The sequence below is a fragment of the Lycorma delicatula genome, chromosome 5 (genome assembly GCF_047948215.1).
Source record: "Lycorma delicatula isolate Av1 chromosome 5, ASM4794821v1, whole genome shotgun sequence".
Taxonomy (NCBI): domain Eukaryota; kingdom Metazoa; phylum Arthropoda; class Insecta; order Hemiptera; family Fulgoridae; genus Lycorma; species Lycorma delicatula.
The window spans coordinates 180,510,380-180,533,797 of NC_134459.1; the positions used below are offsets into that span (position 1 = coordinate 180,510,380).

Sequence of the window (23,418 nt, forward strand, 5' to 3'; positions counted from 1 at the left end):
CGGGCCCGGACGGCAAAAGTTGCTCGAACTCAAGAATCTTCCGCTCACGCAGAACTAAGACGACAAAAACAAGCGAGGCGACAATGTGCTTTGAGGGCTGGTGAAACAACTTCTCAGAGACAAGAAAGGTTAGATGAGCAAGCTGAACGCTAAGCTACCTTAAGAGCAGCTGAAACATCGATTCAAACACAAATTCGTTTAGAAAGACAAGCTGAACAGCAGGCAGCTATAAGAGCGAGAGAAACTCCAGAACAATCGTTCATGCAGAAATGCAAATCGCACGTCGTCAAAATTTCATGAGTAACAATTGGTCTGTATGTAATAATTCTGGATTTCAATATGATCCTTCACTAGAATACCATAAGCATTCTTTAATTGGTATTGACTCAATGAATAGAAAATGTCAGCATTGCGATGCTTTGAAATGGAAAGATGAAACTGCTGGAATGTGCTGTTCCAGTGCTAAAGTTTCGCTTCCTTTACTTGGTGAACCAGAGCCTTTGAAAACTCTATATTTAAGTGTTACAGATGAGTCGAAGCTATTTTTAAGTAAAATCAGAAAGTATATCTTGCTTCCAATTGACATCCTTTGGAGTAGATAAAGTGATAAGAATGCCTGGATTTTCAAGGACAGATATATCATCAAATTGGATCACTTTTTCCAGCAGATAATGAACATCATACATTTTTGCAGGTGTATTTTATGGGTGATGAAGAAACTGAAGTAAACCGTCGTTGTCAGTATATTGAAGGAGTCGAAAGAGATCCAGTATTGAAAATTCAACGAATGTTACACAGCCACAATTTGTTGGTAAATACCTTTAAAAGTGCATTAGAAAACTGGCCTCCAGATAATTACATAGTGGTCATTCATGCTGATCAGACTCCACGTGGCAAACATGAGAGGCATTATAATGCGCCGATGATCAATGAAGTTGCTGTTTTGGTTACTGGTGACCCATGCTCTCCACGAGACATAGTGTTATGGGCACATGATAATATGCTGAAACGCGTAGCCGATGCTCATAAATTTTATGATGCTTTGCAGTACCCGTTAATTTTCAGTAAAGGTGAGCCAGGACATCATTTCAATATTCCAGTCATTAATCCAGCAACAAGACAGCCAGTTCCCGATAAAAAAGTTTCCTGCATGGATTTTTATGCGTATCACATGATGCTTCGAAAGCACGACTTCAGTCTCTTTTCACGATCAAGGCAACTCTTTCATCAATTCTTGGTAGATATGTATATTAACGTAGAGAGCCTTCGTTACATTTCTATAAACCAGACAAAATTATGAGCTGAAAATTACATTCATCTACAAGATGCGATTAGCGCAGATGGTAATAATAGAACTAACGACATAGGCAAGATGGTTATTCTGCCTTCTACTTTTGTGAACAGTCCCCATTATCTGCATGAATACACTCGAGATGCTTTCGCTTATGTACAAACTTACGGCAGGCCTGACCTCTTTGTAACTTTTACCTGTAATTCTTCGTGGCAGGATGTAACTAAAGAGCTAATGCCCGGGCAAAAAGCCACTGATCGACATGACATAGTTGCTCGCGCATTTCGTTTAAAGGTTCAGCGCGAGCGAAGTCGCAGGTAAAAGCTAGTATATAATATAATTGTGTGTATGAAACCCTACATAATATGTTTTTTTTATTAGAGAAACTGCTACATGAGATGACATCAACGCCTGTAAAAATATAAAAATTTTCATAAAAAAGCTAAAGCAGTTGCTACAAGTTGAGCAAATTAAAACCAAACGGCTACAGACTAAACACAGTTACATGTAATTTTATGTATGAAATGGGAAATGAAAACGTAGATGTCTGAAGTGAGTGTCCTGCGCACCAATGCTCTTTTGTGCTCGATCGATCATATTGAATCACTTAACAAAATTAATGGCGTAGATTTCTTGTTGTTTGTATGATCTACATACAGTTCATCAATAGTGTGGGTAGTTGATTTATGAACTCTGTCCTTTAAATAGTATCAAAAGAAAAACTCACAACTAGATTTCTGAAGAACACAGAGGGTCACTGTTCTCATCTATTAACTTAGCAAAGAATTCTTCAAAAAATTGTAAAAAAAATATATTGTAATATATTAAATTCTTAAAAAATGGTACTTCTGTGTCAACAGTCCAATCAAAAAATATTGGTTCTGTAATACGATTACCAGAATTAGTACCATACACAGATTTTTCTCATTGTGATGTGGGCACTCAAAGGTGAGGATTTTTAGTCATCTAAAGGTGTTGTACAAATAATATGCCCAGATAAATGAAATCCACCTCATCTGACATAAAATACAGCATCGAGTTTATCTGTCTATCGACAATGTTTTTGAAAGGCCAGTTCCAATAATTAAGACAACCAAAATGTCTTAAATTGTTGGACAGTAATGACTGTCATGGTGTAACGACACCATGATAGTAATGACTGTCATGGTGTAACGACACCATATGGTTTCAAATTTAAATGATAAAGAATTTTACGGCAAGATGTGTATTTTACACATAGATTTTTTCAGGCGGGCAGATATTCTTCTTTGAGTATTGATTAAGGCCTCTGAAGTCCTAACAGAAGGTTGCCTATTTTGTTTTGCATTTGAAACTGATCCTGTCACACACCATTTCTTAATCAAATTGTATATGCTATTCTTGCTGAGATACTGGCATTTGGAGATTTTTCCACAAATATTTGGTGCATTTCTCGAAAGAATCCAGAATCAACAACATAGATAAGCTTCTACCACAGCAACCCTTTGCTCGATTAAATAAAACAATTTTAGAAAAACACATCTTTAAAAACAAAATTATATTGTACTGAAGCATGAACAGTTTACAACTTGCAGCAATAGACGAGAGAAGTAATGTACACAACTGATAATGACACCAGCAGCAGCGTTTAAGGTGACCTCAAATAACTGCAGTTTGAGCAGCAGACTTTGTTCAGTTTTAAGTTATTCATCCAGTAATTAAAAATTCACTTACTCCCTTGAAATATTTTTCCTTCCTATGTGTAAGTAGTACACGGTTTAGATAGTTACAATAACTATCTAAACTATTTTTTACAAAATCCAAACTAGATTTTGTACTTTCACAATAGGGAGTGTAAGTGGTTCCTTATGGAAATCTTTAATATATTGTGTAACTTTACTTTTAAAAATAAGTGATTATGTGCAATTATTAAAATTTAAATAATATTTACAAACTATAATCAGAGGCACAGATCAGAGGTATGCTTCATAATTTACAATAAACTACAATTTCTTAATAACTCTTATACAAACTGAAAAAATAATACTCTTATGTTTACTTTGAAGGAAAGATATTTACAATATTAATGAAAACTCACAAAATTTGACTAATACTTTTCTGGTACATTAACCGCTGAAAAAAGTAAATAAAATTTCTTGTGACTTATATGAGGGTGAACTCAAATAACTGCAGTTTGAGCTGGCTTAGTTCAGTTTGAAGTCGTTCATCTAGTAATTAAAAATGTACTCACGCCCTTGAAAAATCTTTCTTTTCTATGTAAGTAATAAATAGTTTATTTACATAGTTATAATAGCTATCTAAATTATCAACAAAATCTAAATATGACTTTCAATATAAATTTTAAAAGTATGTTTTGTATAAATCAATTTCAGGAACTAAGATGTTTTAACTAAAATACACTAAATAAAAAAGGATAAATTAAATATTTCAGAGAATAACAGATGAAGTTGTCTCTCAACAATTCAAAAAATAAAATTAAAAAGCTGTTGTAGATCAAAATTGTAACATATTATATGGTTTTTAATTTTATAATTTCTCATTTTTTGAAGAATTGACTTTATATAGATGAATGCAAAAAAAATTCTTGATTCTTACTTCTCAGACTTATAGAAATTTTAGAACAAAAAATATCCTATATTTTGCAACATAAAAACAATGCATAAATGCCAATAAACTTTATACGATCAACAAACTCAAAATATAGACTAATAAGGAAGAAATGTTGTACACACACACACACACACACACACACACACACACACACACACACACACACAAACATGTGACCTGTAAAACCCAAAACTTAAAAAGATTTAATGAACAGACATATTTTTATTATTATATATAATATCCAGAAATTAGTGATAAAATAAATGACTAAAAAACAAAAAGTTACACGTTGCATTAAAATAACATGTAGAAGCAATAATTCTAATGTGCTTGGATTTCTCGCTTAAAAAAATTGTGAAATTTAACTTTGAAAAGAATTACTGTATTTGTATTACAATCAGGAAGTTATATATACAAATCTTCAGATATGTTGCAGGACACATAATTTGGCCGATTGGATTTTATCTTCATCCATGTTACACCGTGAATTAGCTCACAACTAAAATTCACTGATCACAGACTTCTTTGATTGAAACAAGGCCATTCTCCTGACTGTATTAATAAATTATCTAAGCAGTTCAATTCTTTATTCGATAATAATTAACATTGCTAAATTATAAAGCGCTTCCAAAAGAATTCCAATACTATAAAAAACAATCTCCTTGGAAGTCCTAATATCAAACATTGTCTATATATTTTATGAATGTCCTAATGAGTGAATCGTCCAAATCCTACACTGCAATGCCTAGAGTAACTTTTGATGAATCTCCTTAAGTAGAAAATTTTTCCAATCTTAGATGTTGAGAACTATCTTTTAGATTTACAACAATATGAGCAGTGTTGGAGAGGGTGACAGATAACCAAATCAAACATTCATAGTTTTCAAATTATATTAAGACCTTTATAAACCATTTATTCATCCCCTTAATATTCAAAACATCACACATTATCGGTCAAGTAATTTGGATTCCTGAGGATGGAACTAGTTGAAAATAAATTGCATTGCAGAATAACTACAAGAAAATCTTAAAACTTATAAAATAACACAAAAACTTGTGCATAAATCACAAATATTTTCATCTGTTGAGTACTTTACTAATTTGAAATAAAAATTACAGAGAATAGTTGTAAGAAATATTAACTTTGTTTAATAGATACACCAGTTATATACATAATTAAAGAACAAAAAAAGAAAATGAAATATTATTATTGAAGTATTTGGAGTTGTGACAGCTTTACATTCTATTTATATACAAAATATTAATACTTATTCATATTTCTTTTGTTTGTTTAATGTAATAAATTTAAGCAATAAACAACAGTCGTAAACATAAAATTAAGATTAACAAGTATTTATTTTTTATATAAAATATTAGATTGAATAAGACAAATTTTACATAATTGAATCATTTTATTATTGGAAAATAAAAAAAAAACACTGAAAATCCATTTACAAAAAAAAACCCATTCACTTAAAATCTAAAATCTTTTGGTCCCAAATTCACCACAAAAGTTCCATCATATTGTTTTCATGTATTTAATGTAGACTTTAAACACTTCTCTTTTATGTCAATAACCTTATATTACCTGTTGCCACACAGGTCAAGTTTTTACACGGTTTCCCTTAACATATATAAGCAAATGCTGGTGCAGACAAGTTTTTCATAATGGATTAGCACATCAACTCATTTTTTGCAAGATTTATATAAGCGTATTTGGGAATCGACCTGAATAAAACCGTATTTATTAATTTTGTTTTTGTTTTCGTTTTTACTTTCTGTTGAATTGTTTATCGAACAAATATATATACATAGTCTTTAATCATTTTGACATTAAAGTTATTTTTACACAAAACATCAAGAAAATCGGCTGAAAATTTTAAGTAAAAAGATTAAATTTATTCCTGCATTTCAGACAGCCTCAGCCCATTCAGTAGGTCTGCTTTCAAAATTTCTCTGTATTATTACTTAAATTTTTATGAGGATATAGTTAATCGCCTTGAAATTTCTTGTGGATGTTATTTTTTAAAATGGTATTGATTTTGGTAGTATGTATCAATTCAAATTAAACTCGAGTGTTTAGAAAAAAAATCTTTAAAAATAATAAGAAATTTAAAAAGATACATTAAAAAGTAAAAAGCAACAATTTTACAACTCTTCTTTAAATATTGACTTTTTGAAGTCAGCCGTTAAGGGTAAATAAATAGTCAGCAGCTGTTCAAATCATAATTACTACTCTCTAATTATGATCTCTTTATCTACCAATTTGTTATTTCTTTTTCTGCAATCAAGAATGTATAGATTTCTTGTCAAAAAAATACTCTATTTATTATTAACTATAAGAAATCCATCAAGATTAGAATTTCTGTCAAGCGACAAACACTCTTAATAACAGCTTTATCAATGGAAATAAAGATATCATTGTATTTAATAATAAAATATTTTCCCGACTGTTAAACCCATCTTAAAAGATTTCTCTTCATCTAAAGTAAAATTTTTAATAACCTCACAAAAATTATTATTATCAACACTACAACGTACTTTGAATACTAAAACAATCACAATGTTATAAAACATAAGGAGCTATAAGTCAAAATAAGTTTTCAGAAAAAATAAAAGTAACAAGTTTTTATAGAGAACTGAACTTGATGTCGATTAGAACAACACTTGAAAATTTTAAATACAAAAATTTAATTATCGATTCACCAACACGGTTTTCAAGTTATTTGAGGAAGCTGATTAATCAAAACAACAGTAGTATTAGTTTATAATAAATAAAACCTGTCCCAGATTTGAGGGGCTCATTCAGAACCGGGGCCCTGAGCTTCAACATAACTGGTGTTCAAAATATATACATGAGATTGTCATAGTTCTCTGAAAGTGGTCATGAAAATTTAGTAAAGAGACTGAAGAAGCATAAGAGGTCAGTTAGTAACAAGTAGCCGATGATCAATGAAGGCTGTCGTAAAAATAAAGTCATTCATATGCTACAGATAACTACACCATCTGTCACTACATGGATAACTACACTATCACATCAGACGGCTAAAAATCATGAATATCACGACAAATCTAATCAAATACATTATTATTATTTCACTGCTTCAAAATAACATCACGTAATAGGATTTGAATGGTCTTGCTCAAAGCTAAAATTACTAAAGACTCATGTTTTGAGAAGATCTGAGGGTCTGGGATTGTAGCGATTACGAAGGAAAAAATAATAAAACACATGATCATTCAACTGGCGATCCAAAGTCATATACATTTTATTAACACCACACAGTTTTACGTTCAAACAAACAATATTAATAAACAATTCAAAATTACAATCTGATTAGATTCATGTATGCAGTTTAATTGTTAAAAAAATAATATTAAAGAAAGGCCATTACCAGTCAATGACAAAAAGAGATAGTCCACAAAAAAAATAAATATAAAAAAGATTAAGAGATAATAACACCATAAATAATTTAATATCATTATAGCTGAGAACTATTTGCGATGAACAATATAAGAGCCACAACTGGAAGGTAAAGAACATTTTTTTTGAAAAACAATTCGTGTAATCGTGCCAATTCGTAAAATAAACATTAACAGTTACAATTCAGTTTTTACATTTTTCTGAAAAAACATCAGCTGATATCAGTCACTAAAAATAAAGATTTAATAGGCCTTTATTTTCAAACCAAAAACCAAACAACTCATAATAATTCAACTGTCTGAGTATACATACAGGTTTCAACTTCAATAAAACTATAATCTTAAGTATGCTTTCTACATATGAAAAATCATACAAGAAGTCATTCCAAGGAATGCATAAAATACATCTGCCTTCAAAAAATTTGTGAGTGACATCATCCGCTATTTCTAGCAAGAGAAGCATGACTTACTCATTTCAGATTAATTTCAAAACCACTAGTAACCATGGAATTAGTAATTAGAGAATGTATACAGATTTCAAGCATGCAATTTTCTCAGTCCAATTGATAAGAAATTCTCTATATTTATCATGGAAATAGATTCTCTTTAATCCATCTGCAAATGAAAAACCCACGGGTAATCGTTGATTTTTTAAGCGAGTAACCTTTCCAGAACAAGACATGTTTTGTCTTCTGTTAAGTCACCTATTACTCTTTATATACAATGACGAGACCGTACGATAACTCTGCTCACAAATAAAATAAGCCTGTCCTGTGCATATTTAAACTAGAAGTTTTGCAAGTTATTTCTCATATTCTATAAACATCTTAATAAAATATCTAAGATATCTTAATAAAATTAAAATCTACTGACTGAATAAATTAGACGTAACAACAATTATCGATTGACCTCCAAGCAGACGCTGCTTACCTGGAGGTAAGTTAAAACTCCCTTACATCACCTATGATAGTTAATTCACTGTTTAAACAGATAGAATCGATAAAATAGAATATTTGAGAACATGATGGTTAACGATAAAAAACTTTATTTCTTTTATTTCAAACAATTCTCAATTCTGAGAACAATATTAAAAATTAAACTACCGTTAAGTGTACAGAAAAGAAATTTGTTATCGAATAAATTTTTTTTCTCGCTAAAACTGCATTCAACACTTCCTCTCTAAAAGGTGATATTGTGGAACAAATAGTTTTAAAGAAACTAGTCTATTAATATAAACAAATATCACAAATATCAGGTGACGGCAAGTATCAGTTGACCTAATCTAAACGCTACGTACAAATAAGAAATACTTTCTTTATCGCAACAAAAATTACCGCAACTGTTTTCCTGAGAAAAAATCTAATATCAAGAATAACACTAATAGAAACAACAAAAATTATCTTCAACAAAAATATAATTATCAGTATATTATAAAGAATACCAAACAACGTAACTTTTGTCATTTTGTAACAATACTAAATACAACAATAAAAACGCATAACATTAAAATACTGAAAACTGTTACCAAAAGTTAAGGAATCAAAAAATAAAAGTAACAAAAAATTATATTAAAAAATTTACAGAAATGACAGCAAATAGTAGTGGATAATATAAAGTAGCCAGGCAGTCAGGCAGGCTCAGGCTCAGGCTCAGGCAGTCAGGCAGAAGAGGAATGTACAGACGGAGTCGGAAAGTGTAGAGGCAGGCGTGCAGCAACCACATGCTGTAAATTGTTGGTAGGTACAGAGATAGCAGCTGATATCATATGTATATCAGATACTCAGGGTTATGTTGATTACATCTATTGTGTAACATGTGTTCCACGGATCCTCCACCACAGTTTACTCACAGTTTTGACCTTATCAAGGAAAATAATAAAAAAATAAAGAAAATAGAAAACATTTCAGCATTCCAGCATCACATGCATATTATTAATAGCATGCATATTATATTAATTGCCAATGTATATAAAAAAACACATATACACAAAAGTTAGCTCATTCCAAACGCATTCATATCAACAAAATCATAGTTTCTTTCATTCTAAAAATATTTATTTCCTAAACATTGTATATTATATAAATTATAAAAAAATACTAAATAATAAATAATGTAAGCGATTTTCAGAACACGTCAGGTCTGTACTCGGCTAACCTTTTTTGGGGGCTATAACTATAATTTGATAAAAGAAAAGCACATACTAAACATAGCACGGTAATCTCTTCACATACTGAAGCATCTCATACTGGAACAGCATAAGACATTCAGCTTACATATTTGATACATATGCTGAGATCTGCAGGATATATAGATATATAGTAGGATATCTTGAGGAAACTTTTAATAAATAAAGAAAAGCAAAATGCCCCTCTGATATTTTACATTCCCCAAAAAAAAAAATCGTTCAACATCCCACAAATTGCAGAAAAAATAGAAAATCTCCAATGCATCTTATTATTCATTTTTGTAATACAACAAAGAAGAAAAGATGAATATAAAATAACATACTATACTGCCTGGGCAATTTATAGACCTATGACATTAAATTTCAGTTCAAAAAGTGACCAGATAAACTTTTTACGCCTAAGTTTGGAAGAATTAAAAAACAATTTCAGTTTTTCTTAGTAGTTAAATAGGTATTAGCATTACGATTTAAGAATATGCAATTAATTCTAAATATTCAGTTTCAATCTGACCACCATAAAAAAATACAAAACCTAACCTTCATTTCTTTAGGATTAATCAATATCATATCCCAAGAATGTACCATTGGATATTCTCTAAATATCCTTCAGAAATCAACAAGCCCAGACAGTTTTATATCCCAAAGATATTCTTATATCACAAGATTTGTCAGGGAACATCATAGGCCATTTTGAAAGTTCTGCTAGAACATCTTTTAGCTATTCTATGGATGTTCTTACATTGTGTGGGCGCAGATGAAATATTTGGTAAAATTGTGTTAGTATTTATGAAAAAGAAGTGCTGAAGGAATGAAATTGTGAATAAATTTTTACATTCATTACTTCATTTAGTACAGCATCAGAAATCATTTGAAGAAGCTCTGGTTGAACAGTTTATATTAAACTTCCACATATAACATAATTCTGGTAACGAGTAGAGTTTTCCTTAGGAAGCCTCATCCTATTTTCATGATTTTGGCATTTAAAAAACAATTTATAATAGCATATATATTTAACGTGTCGATACAAAATAGTTGATCAGTATTATGCTGTTCCTATCCTGGATAAAAAAATATTCTGATCTTTTGAAGAGCCGTGGACAGAATGGCAATTACTTTTTGGAGCATTCCTTTGGATGAATCTGTTTGACTCATTTAATGGTCCCTCTTTAGGTTGATTATCTCTTTCTCAATATCTGCTTAATTTGATATTTTTCTTCACCTTTACCTCGGTTTATAGCAGGCATTTTGACTAGATACCAAATGGATAAGTTATAAGGATGTAGAAGGTCACAATTTCCAGCAAGCAGATTTTGTTTAAGACCTGTACATGCGTAAGATGGACTACAGATGAGATCATCTTCTGCTAGCAAACTTCCAGTTTTCCAGGTAATTTCATACAAGGTCATTCTTTTCATATGTGTAATCGTACATTTTATTCCCATCAATGCTTTATTTTAGAAAAATCATAAACCAGAGCTATAGAAAAATTCTTATACATTCCCTAGAACCCCTAACACAGTTTCCAAAGAATGACAAAAATTATAGTCTTTCTTCAAATGTCAAAAGTACTGTTCTCAGTTCATAGAGAAAAAAGTGAAATAATATCTGAGGAAAAAGAACAAAAACTCTAGCACCAGAATGAATGCGGTTAATAAAATTGAGATAAATACAGATACCGATTTTATTTACAAAACTAAGAAAAAATCTAAAATAATGGAAAAATCAAACCAAACATAAATTTAGAAAAAAATCTAAACAAACAAAGTAAATAACTCAATAATTTGTCATGGTCTACACATTTTGAACCATGACTAAAGCAATAAATAGTACCCCCTAACAACTAGATGGTTCCATAATAAATGGAATATCTCCCAGGGCAGCCTAGATATTGAAATGCCATAACCACAGTTAAGTTTTATAAACTTTTTACCATAGATCACCAAATTTTAACCGTACTGAGTAACCATTTATATCAATATTTATTAATGGCTTATGATTGTAGCAGTCATCTCTCAAACTACTTATAAATAAAAAAGTGAATAAATAAAAATCTGCATAAGGAATATTATGAAATTGAAATGTTATAATACATACATACAAGTGTCCCATGAACCCACCGGGTTGGTCTAACGGTGAACTCATTGCAAATCAGCTGCTTTTGAAGTCAAGTATTTCAAGGTTGAAATCCTAATAAAGGCAGTTACTTTTATATAGATCTGAATACTAGATTACAGATACTGGTGTTCTTTGGTGATCGGGTTTCAGTTAACCACACATCTCAGGAACGGTCAACCTGAGACTGTACAAGACTACATTTCATTACATTCATTCAGAAGCCCTACTGTAATTTTTGTGACTAATTTTTAGATAAAACATGTCCCAGAACTGTAACTGCAGTAGTTTTTAAGAAATCCGATGCAATTATATGACACAAAATTCAGTGCCAAAAAACAAGCCTTCTGTTAGGTTTGTAGTACAATAATTGTTAAACAACTACTAAATGCGTTAGATTTATTAATATAACTTGTAGAGAATTTAATTCTGAGAGAATTAATGTAAATACAATCAATCAAAAAGTTAATAAAAACTTTTAAAAATCGGGTTTTTTATTGACGCAAAACAGAAGAAAAATAGACAGAAAATTGTATTATTCTTTCTGTACCAAATTCTTAAAAAAAAAAATACTAATTACTAAAAATAATTTTATACAAAATTTACTATATAAAACAATATTTTAGCTGTGTATATTCAATAATTTACACAAGCAAAATTAAATAATTATGTAAAAAACTAAATTGAAATGTATATTACTTTAGAAATAAATATTAAAAAAAAAAAAATGTTATAAGTTGGCAATACTAGCAGCTGTTCAACAATGAAAATTGTGTACTTCATTTGAATGTGTTGCCATAAAGGTATAGTGTTATCATACTGTATTGTAAAAATGCTTTCAATTTTCTAACGAGGAGTATGCAGATATAAATTTTGTTTATGGATTTTGTAACAAAATTTTCAAGTTGTTCAGTGTGAATAGAAGGAGAAATTTCCTGGAAGGTGGATTCCAAATATAAAAACCTTTTCTTTGGTTTATCAGCATTTACGAATGAAAGGATCACTTCTAACGTGTTCATTTTCTGTCTAGCACCAAGTAAATTGTGTTATAAATTCAGCAATTAATGTCATTGGATTACTTAATTTGGAGCCATATGAAAACGACAGTATGACAACAAAAAGTTAATACCAAAGAAGAGTTCTCATTTAAATACAAAATGCTATTGAATTTATACGAAACGATCCTGAAATTGCAAGGAAAGCCACTAGAAATATTTTACGTAGGGCAGAGTGCTGTGTACATTATGAAGAAGGAAATTTTGAACAATTACTGTAACTGGTTTGTTATTCTGTTACCATTTATCATGTATTTTATTTGTTTTTTTTTTTTACTATATTAAAAATAGCGTTTATTATGTACAGAAAGAATTATATGATTTTCTGTATTTTTCTTCTGTTTTGTTTCAATAAAAAACCGATTTTAAAAGTTTTTATTGACTGTATTTACATTAATTTTATCAGAATTAAATTCTCTACAAGTTTTGTTACTCAATCTTCCGTATTTATTAGTCGTTTAACAAAACTATTGTACTACATAAATCTTAATTAATTTTACATAGATTTTTTAGATTAATTACATTAATCTAAAAAAGACCTGTTTTTTGACACTGAATTTTGTGTTTTACATTGGATTCCTTAAAAACTACTGGAGTTACAGTTCTGAGACTTTTTATCCTATTTTGCAGCTCAAATTACATAAGAAACCACAAAATCCTTAATTTGGATCCCAAAAATTACAGTAGGGCTTCTTTTTATTCTGAAATCCAGGTGAAATCTTTCGTTAGCCATAATTCAAAAACAAAGCATTTCCAGACCTATGTTTATATGAACTTTTTTCATTATTTTCGCCAGTAGAACATATCCTGAAAATTTCTCCCTTTCTTTTTGGGACAGACTATATAAGGTAATGCTTCAATAGCTCTAACTTAGCAGCAATTTAGAATCCATAACAATGATCTCTGTAAAGGTCTCTTTATTAGTCCATCATAGTATGTTATTAATATATAAATCTGATGTATAAAAACAAAATAAAAATTTTCTAGAAACAGAACTTCAAAACAAAGCTGAAAAAGTAAAAAATGATAAAATTTTAAGTGAACAACAGATGTTAGTGATAGATTAAAACTAAGTGATGTCAAGTTGAAAGAAACAACAAAATTCCTATTAAACAGCTTCCCAACAATTGCTAAAATTTTTATATTTGAATTACTATATTTTTATTAAAGATGCACTACTGACCGATATTCCTCTGCAACTAAACAGCAATAATTAGAGAGAAAAATGGCATAATAATAATTCTGCTATCTAAAATAAATATATGACTTTGCAGTGAAATCAAGATCACCTGTTTCCACGTATCACTCATTACTTTTTTATCTCAATTTTTTAAAACTTTTCTTAGACTTAAATCTTTAATAAATTTCATTTATATTGAAATATTCTGGAAGTCTCTTTACTCAAAAAAAAAAAAGAAAAAGCTAGCTAATATGCACGGGTTTAAAGTTTAAACATGAATAGATTTAGTCTGTTTAAACCTTCTAATTAAAAAAAAAAGCATGCAAGCACAAAAGAGTGACACATTTCCTTATAATTTTATTTTATTATTATGCTATGGATAATCAACAACCTCACTGGCAGCCTCATAAGTCAGATCAGAAAACTCTCCACTTGGTCTTAGCAAATGCTTTTAACAATCGCTTTTCGACTTCACTCCCAACAACTAGTTACCAAAATACAAAAAAGGTATTTTAGAAGGCAACTGAGATCTGCATCAGGTGATGTAGCAGACCCAATATTCAATGCCAGTTTCACACTGTACAAATTACAATGAGCCTTAAAAAATAGGAAACGTGCTGGCTGTGACAAAATAACCACAGAATTTTTAACGCATCTTGACCTTGTTGCTCAGGAGGTGATAAACTGTCTTTTCAATCAAATCTAGAATTAAGACGTACCAGTTTCCTGGAGACAGGCAATTATTATACCCATTCTTAAACCTACGAAATCTCCAGATTCTCTGTCATACTATCTCTTTCTTTCTTTTCTATTAAGCTACCAGAACCACCGTAAGGTATTACTTCAGAGGATGAATGAGGATGATGTGCATGAATGTAAATGAAATGTAGTCTTGTACAGTTTCAGGTCGACCATAACTGAGATGTATGGTTAATTGAAATCCAACCGCCAAAGCACACCGGCATCCACGATCTGTCACACTATCGCCCAATTTCACCAACTAGTATAATGGCTAAACTTATGGAACGAATGGTAACAACAGGCTTACTTACTTTTTAGAATCCAGTAACATCATCTGTGAGGAGCAAGCTGGTTTTCATGAGCATTGTTCTACCGCTCAGCAGCTACTCCATTTTAGTCAAGAGGTTAAAGATGCAATGGACAGAAAGGAAAACTAGCGGCAATGTTTATTGATTTAAAAGTGCTAACGATTTGTATGAAGACTGAAACTATTGGACAAGTTGCATTTGCCTGAAGTTAAGGGGAAGATGCCATGATGAATATATATATATATATATATATATATATATATATATATATATGTTTTTATTAATCGGTGCTTTTTTGCTAACAGGGTCAATGGGATGACTTCAAGATACAGGCAGGAGAGGGTCGAAGTACCACAAGGAGATGTGCTAAGCCCGACTCTGCTCAATATAATAATAAATGACTTGCCACGAGAATTTAAAAACATTAGTGTATGTGGACGACTTAGTCATATGGGCTTCCTTGCCAAAAGCAAAGATGAATAAATTATCCTCAAAGATAAACGAGGCAATGCAAGCATTATGCAACCAGGCTGCTGAAAATCATATGACTGTGAGCACTGAAAAAACATTTTATCATATCTTCTCATTGGCTCACTCTGTACCAGAAATCACCCTTAAGTACGGAAGTGTAGACGTTACAGAAAATGATAAGCCCAAATATTTGGGTATGTACCTCAACAGGTAGACAATCATATCGAATGGGTTGCCAGCAATGTAAAGGATAAGCCAAGTATTGGTAAGAGATGGGGTAGCTCACTGTTGGTTCTAAATGATACCTTTAGAATGTACATAAATCCAATGATCCTAAACTTTATAACTGCTAACACATCTGGCTTAGAACTAGTTCAGAATCAGACCATGCGGCTCATTACAGGAGCAATAAAACAACTCTTATCTATTCCTGCTCTTTTGGTCTTTACTAAAAACACTCTTATATATTCTGAGGTGAAGCAACTGGCTGTATTACAATATGAAAAACTTATACAATTGCCTTTCATCAGTTTCTGGTGAAGATATCGGGTACAAAATCACTTATGGTTTCTTCCAATATGTCACAAAATTAAGAGAAAGGTTCTGCTCACCAACACAAGCAGAACCTCTATTTCCACCATTTTCCCCTCTAAACTGGAACCATGTGTCAGCCACACTTGAAGTACAGAAACTGGAGGTTAGGAAGCAAGACCTTAACCCCATTAACTGGCAGAAGATTTTCATGGAACATGTGGAAACATTATACTCCAAAAATGAATGCCTATAGCTGTGCACTATTGCCTCGTGTCTTGACCAGGAAATTAATACTGGTGCCAAAGTGTACTTCTCTTTCTACCATTCAACTGGGAAATACCAATCGAACTTTTATGAAGAGGTTGCTGTGATTAATATTACCCTCTGACAACTCTGTACGAACACATGCTTTTGGTAACGCTGTCTTTCTTTGCGACTCAAAAGCTGCTATTCTGACTATCACATCTTTCCAACATCCAACTTCTTTAAAGATCTTAGATATTCTGACCTCGATTAGACAGCTACAAGTCGCAGGGAAGGAGGTGATTTTTCAGTGGATTCCATCCCATGTGGATGGAATCATAATACAGCAGCCAGCTATATTATCTTATCTCTCAGAGAAGCTCTTTAGTAACAACAAATTCAGAGTTTCTACTCGACAATACCTCCTATCGTGTAATGAAAATAAAAGATGGTCTTTGCTGATAGAAGAGAATGAAGCTATTACACCTGAGAATCCTAGAAGCAAATATGTGCCCTTGTTCAGGATGACAACTGGCCATGAATATCTTGGTGCCCATCTGCACCAAATAAATACATCCTTCATCTAGATGTGTCATTTGTAAGATGAAAAACAGTGTTATGAATTGGGAGCATACAGTGAACGAATATGATTATTTTAAAAATTGTAAAGGAATGTCTGTTGGAAAGATCTATTGGCAAGTACAGAAATTGACTGTATCAAAATAAGAGAAAGCATTTAAATACATATATAATTTTATTATTACTAAGTTTACTGCTACATTCAGTTACCACAACATAATGGTGTATAATTAAAATAACTGTATGTTTTTTTAATTTTAGTGATTTATACAAACCGGTTTATAAATATGGCTTCAGCCACTCACATTTTGTCCTTATTTCACACATTCAGTTTCTAGGCTATACTGCACTCTAAATGCAGCCAGGAACCATTAGGCAGTAAGGATGCAGTACACTTCTTATCCTCAACCATATTAAAATATTAAAAGATATAGCAATTTTTTAATCTTTTATTTTTAATTATTTATTATTTAATTCAGTATCAATTTTTGTTTAATCATTAACTATGAATTTTAATATTTTATTTTAAAAGGCTTTGTAAACGTGATTTTTGGCAAATTTTAGTTTAAACTTCAGCTTATTAAGTTATTAATCATTTTTTGGTTTTTATTTTCTCTCTGTTTAACTGATTTTGCAATTTACACTTACTAAAAAGATTTCATTTTTATTAAATGTTACTTTTACTGAATAATAAATAAAAATAAAATCAATTATAAAATAAATAAAATTGTTATAAAATCAATTGTAGCAGTATATTATTTTGAAGAGTAATTTCTTTTTCCTTTTTTATGATTAATTTATCCCATAAAGTCAAAGCTTGTGTACTATAACACAGTATGTAAATTTTGAGTGAAAAATACAAGTCTTACCGAGCTTCAAATCTGGATCTTCATTTTAACTGTCTATGATTTGGAAAAATTATAAATCGAAAAAAACATAGTGCTTGTCAATACCTAGGATGTCAACATTTTTATAATTTAAGTCAAAAATTAATTTCAAAATATTTATAATACAGAGTATTTCATACAGTGCTTGAAACTTACAAAAATTTGCTGTGAGTAAAATAATGCACAACTCTTGATGAAAGAAGAAGATTAAAGGACAGAAGAGTTTCTACGTGTATGTTTCAATCGCTGTTCACTTGATATCATTTTGCCGATAAAGTGTAATCGCAAAGATAATTGCTACTAACAGTTGAGAACCCATTCGTTTGTAAATTTCAGGTGAAGAAATCCAAATTATTATGAAATATGTATTTCAAGCAAACTCTGGTGAGATCTATCTAACAATGACTCAATTATATGTAAACATTTTTTTTAAAAACTTGTTTAAGCAAAATTAACTGGTTGTTAATCGACTTCAGAGGGAGACATATATATATGTGTGTGTGTGTTTATTTAACACATATGTATTTTCAACGCAGCCTGTATAAATCGATTATAGAATCAACATAAATCAATCTGTAATAATAATTTAAAAATTAACATTAAGAGGGCTTAACTCAAGTTTAACAGCTTATTTTTCAAAGCATTAACTACGTTTTTCAAATATTAACTATTCAGTAAAGATCATATCTGTTAGCTTGATTTTTGTTTACAATTCCAGTACATGATGGTAGCTGATAAAGGCTTTGTGGAGAAAGTAATTTTCAATAATGAAGCTACTTTACAATCAAAAGTAGATTACACAATCATTAAAAATTTATTTTTTTTTAACTAATGAAATAATAGGTGAAAAGATGCCAAACCTTTGCCAGGAATCACCCAAAACCAAAAGTTTAAAAATAAACTTGCTAACAGCTACATCACTTAGCTATTATGTCAAAATATTAAGAAAACAAAGCCCACACACACACACACACACACATATGGGAACACCAATGTGATTCTCAAAAAGTAAATGCGTTCCGTGTATTCTGAAAAAATTATATAAAATACCTCTGAACACAGTTACAAATGTAATTGTGCTACTTCTGTAACATTCCTCGTGGCAAGACAACTTTTTCATTCTTTAGCAAAACGATTGACTCAATTTTACAGTGAGATCTATTTTTAGCTGAGCAGTGCAAGCAAATGATTGTTGGATAGGTAATATATCTGAAAATATACTCCTACTTCAGAGAATTTCATACCGTATAATTTTTTTTTGGGGATTAAATTAAAATTAAGATATTGATCCCAAATTATATTTAATAAATATATTATTCCAATCAAAAGATATTACTAACCTAACAGATCACATTACTGAACAATGAACACAATCTAAAGGCTGAAGTAGTCTACGTATGAGAAGAACTATAATAAAATGTCAATGTGCACTATATCATATATAACGTGCAAATTAAACAGTTGTATTGTTAAACACTTTCTTGATTTCTTTCTTATTCTGGATTCATTAATATAAATCTTTTAATTTACTCAAGACAAACTGTTAAACCCTAAATAACATTATGAAATACTCTGTATAATTAGATATTTTAATTTACCAGGCAAAATATTAAATTCAACAGGTTTAATTTTTTATCCTATTTCTATTTTTCTTTCGTATTTTTACATGCGCTGCGTTAATATTATTTGGAAGGAAAAGACCTAAAAAATTCCCTATATTATGTACCTTTCCTCTAGGTGTGTCATATTATTGTAATAAATTATACATTAATTAGTAGCAGAGTAAATATGTACACTAACTTGAAACATAATTACCTTATGTTATGAGATAAGTTAGAAATAACATTTTCTGCCTGATTGAAACCAGTTTCAATCGCTCCATGAACCGTTGAAAAAAAATACGGATGAGTAGCTTCACCGGCGAAAAAAACAACCTGTAACAAAAATACAAAATATAAATAAATAATAAAATAACAACAAATTTTATAAAAATTATTAAAAATTGATTATCTCTAAATAATATTCAGTATTGTAAACATATTTGTCAATGTGTGATAATAAAAGGTACTTTCTACCAAATGAAATTGATTTTTGGTAAACCCGATTACAAATATTTATAGCAATGAAACTGTAACATTAACATTTTTAATAAATCAAACGTGAACTTTATTTATACAATTAACATTATTACAATCTGTATACATTAACTATAAATAATTAACTTTTAACATCATTTAGCATATATGTTAATGATGAATTAAATAGGACGATGAAATGAATCAAACGAGTGCTGCAACAGAACTTTATAGACAAGAGAAGAAGACCAAGGAAAGAATAAAAAGATTAAAGAGACGAAGACGAAACTAGACGTGTACATAAATGAAGATTCAAATATTTCATTAATTTAAATTTCATTTGGCTATAAATCTAATTTTAAATTTTGGCTATAACTCTGGAACCAATGAAAATAAGTACCACTTATGATCATATCATTGAAAATCTCTCAATGAGGGCTTATTATTGCAGTTAAGAAAAAGGCTTTTTTGGACACTTTTGATTCAGTCAATTGCAATCAAAAGGGGAGATGCACAACTAGATGTTACAAAAGTCCTAAATCAAAAATTTCAACATAGTACAGCTAATTGTTTTTGGGTTATGCGAGATACATACTTATGTACAGACGTCACACCGAAACTAGTCAAAATGGATATTTTCATTGAAATCTAAAAACTGAAATTTTTCACGATCTTAATACTTCCTTTACTTCATACAAGGAAGTAAAAATTATTCATATAATTTATAAAAACTTATTTATATATATATATATATATATATAAAATAATAATAATTATTATTATTAATTATTAATAAATTAACCAATTAATCAAAAAATAAAGAATTTTTTAATCATTACTACCACACAAGTTTTCAGAAGTAATTCAACAAATTTAAATGAGCTTGACAACATATATGTCTCTCCTGTAGTTTACATTTTTTTTAAATCACAGTATCAATGTAAACTTTAGATAATAAAAAGTACAAAAAAAATTGAGTGAACTATTGGCTTCTTCAGCTACAATGGGTGAACCAAATTTCCTTAACAATCTTCTCTGACAAAGCTTATGTCAGTTACTTACGTTTTTAATGTAAATTATAAATTATTTTGGTAATCTTTTTATAAATGAAAGTATAAAATACATCTTGGCGAATAACTCTGAAATAGAAATTCTGCTGATTACCCAAAAAAAAGGAAACTGAAATTAATGGAAATTATATAGTTAAAATTAATGCCCAAAAAGAATTACAACATAGGAAGCAGCTGTCAAAAATTTAACCTACTGTAGCAGAAAGGTTAAAAAGCTGACGCCTACGTTCACATGTATCCATATGAGATAACTCACTTCACTATAGTAGGTATCCCTATAATTTTTAATATTTTGAATTATTTGTAATAATGAAACCCAATGTGATCTATGAAATCCCAAATAGAGATATCTGGAAAACCCCCAAACAGAAAAAGCAAGCTGTTGTAGGAATAATTGATTTTAAGAAAAATAATTCTGCGGCTAGGATGCAATTTGCTTAACTATTTATTACCATGTTCAATACAGGAGTGCTTTGTGGCTATATTTAGTTTTGAATAACTCATATAAAATTACAAAATAAATAAAAACTACATAAACAAAAGTACTCCACATATTTGATGCAGTATGCATATTACACATTAATATTTTATAATTTCAATTGTTATGTTAGATGTTTTTAGATTTATAAAGGACTGTACTTGCTTATCCATTCTGAAAAATAATTATAACATCATTAATTAATTTTTCCTGCAATGTTTCTTTTTTCATTTTTATAACTGCCACACTATTTTGCTGTACACAAAAGCATAGCATATTAATAAAAATGTTCAATAATTATTAGAAATTTTTATACAGGATAATAATTTGTAAAAACAGTTAATAAGCCTAAGAGTTTAACAACTCTTAACGTCAGAAGATAAGATCAACCTTACTGATGTATTCTATTTAATACATAAAATACTGATTATAAAAATTAGTGGCAGTAAAATGATATACATTACCTTTCTACCAGAATCATTTACCAACGGCTCAGCTAGCTGACCGTGTGAAACATCTAAATGATCACTATCAACACTTCTAAAACTGTATGATCCACTGGAATAAGGATCTGAATGCCACCTGGACCTGATAAAGTAAACAATAAATATACTAAAATAGAATGAATAAAAAATACACTGTGTGACAATTATGTTTCCAAACTGACACTAGTCTGATAATATCTATTGGGGATTAATGGTACTAGTTTGAGAATTTTTTTTTACTTTACACAAGTTTCAACCTATACGGTTAACACAGTCAAGAATTAAAATATTTGTGGTGAGGTTCAGTTTTTCTTTCTTTTTAAAATGGAACGAAGAGCAGCGATTAAATTTTTGTGTAAAATTGTGTAAGTGGATGCTGAACCATTTAAACTGTTTAACGTCGCACACGATGAAGAATGTTTATTGAAAAAATCTGTTAAGTGACATAAACAGCTCAAAAAAGGATAAGAGTTGATAGAAGATAATTGAAAGAGCAGTACATATTTTAACTTCCTGAACACAAAAATTTGGAATACTAATTGAAAATTTTTTGGCTGAAGATTTGAGTTATTGATTAGAGATGTTAGAAAAAATTACAGGGATTATCTGACAGACAATACATGAGATCTTAGATTTAAAAAAGAAAAAATTATGCGTATTTTATTCCTCATTTGTAAAAAAATAAGCCAGAACAAAAACATCAATGTGCTACATCATCTAATCAATTTATTAAAATAATCAAAGGTAGAAATCTTTTAAAACAGATTGTAATGCGCGATTGAAATCAGTACTTCACGTAAAATCTAACAAAAACATCACAGTATAATGCGACTGAGCCCAAAAAAATTGAAAGCTCAACAGTACCAAATATCATTAATAAAAAAACACCACCTGCGTTTTTCTAAGAATGCTACTCTATGGGAATTTAATCATTGCACTATGTAACAGCTGTTATTTTTACTTTTTCAATAATTGTTTATAATCAATAACTACTAATATAATTTAAATACAGTAGTGGTAGAATAAGAATATCAAGCATTCCCCTTTCTGCCTACTAACCGATCTCACCTACAACAGAATAGTATTTTGAATTCAGCAAGAAATGAGAAACAATGATTTTGCTCACAACTCCTACACGAACTTAAATCACTTGTGCAATAAATTTCATTTTTATTGTGAAATTTCTGTTGTAAAACTTGAAAGCCGTTAACAACTTACACTATAAACCAACAAAATAACTCATTGAAATAATCTTTCCTGCCCATTCTTCCAAACCTCACACAGCTATTGTTATTAATGCTTTCAATGGTAAACTGTGCCTCTGCCAATTTCATTTATCAGTTTGTAAATATTTTTCAAATGGATGAATTTACGTCTTCATTATTTTATTATAATTTTTTTTTGTTTGTTATAAATACGTACTTTTACTATAGACAGGAAATTGAAAACAAATAAAATTTTGTTTTTTTTTTACTATTTTATATCACTTACAGGTATACAGTTTTTCCATTGACTTACTTTTTATATTTTAGTCAAGACATATTTTAAAACAAAGCATTTTAGTCAAGACACATTTTAGGTTTACCTATACTGTAATCCAGTGTTTCCAACCTGTGGGGCATGCCCCCTAAGGGGATGCGATAACACTAAATGGGGAGTGAAAGCATATCAAAAAGAAAATATTATTAGAAA

At 30.0% G+C, this 23,418-nt stretch overlaps 1 protein-coding gene across 3 annotated transcripts in view; it reads right to left on the minus strand.

Annotated features, from left to right (window-relative positions):
- Positions 1-23,418, minus strand: part of LOC142325654 (peroxisomal N(1)-acetyl-spermine/spermidine oxidase-like) — a 169,881-nt gene that overhangs the window by 37,654 nt on the left and 108,809 nt on the right. For all 3 annotated transcript variants that reach the window (XM_075367681.1, XM_075367679.1, XM_075367680.1), the window contains 2 exons: positions 21,706-21,829; positions 19,434-19,552 (listed from right to left, as the gene is read on the minus strand). In XM_075367681.1, coding sequence (XP_075223796.1) covers positions 19,434-19,552; positions 21,706-21,829 — 243 coding nt within the window. The remainder of the gene's footprint in view (positions 1-19,433; positions 19,553-21,705; positions 21,830-23,418) is intronic.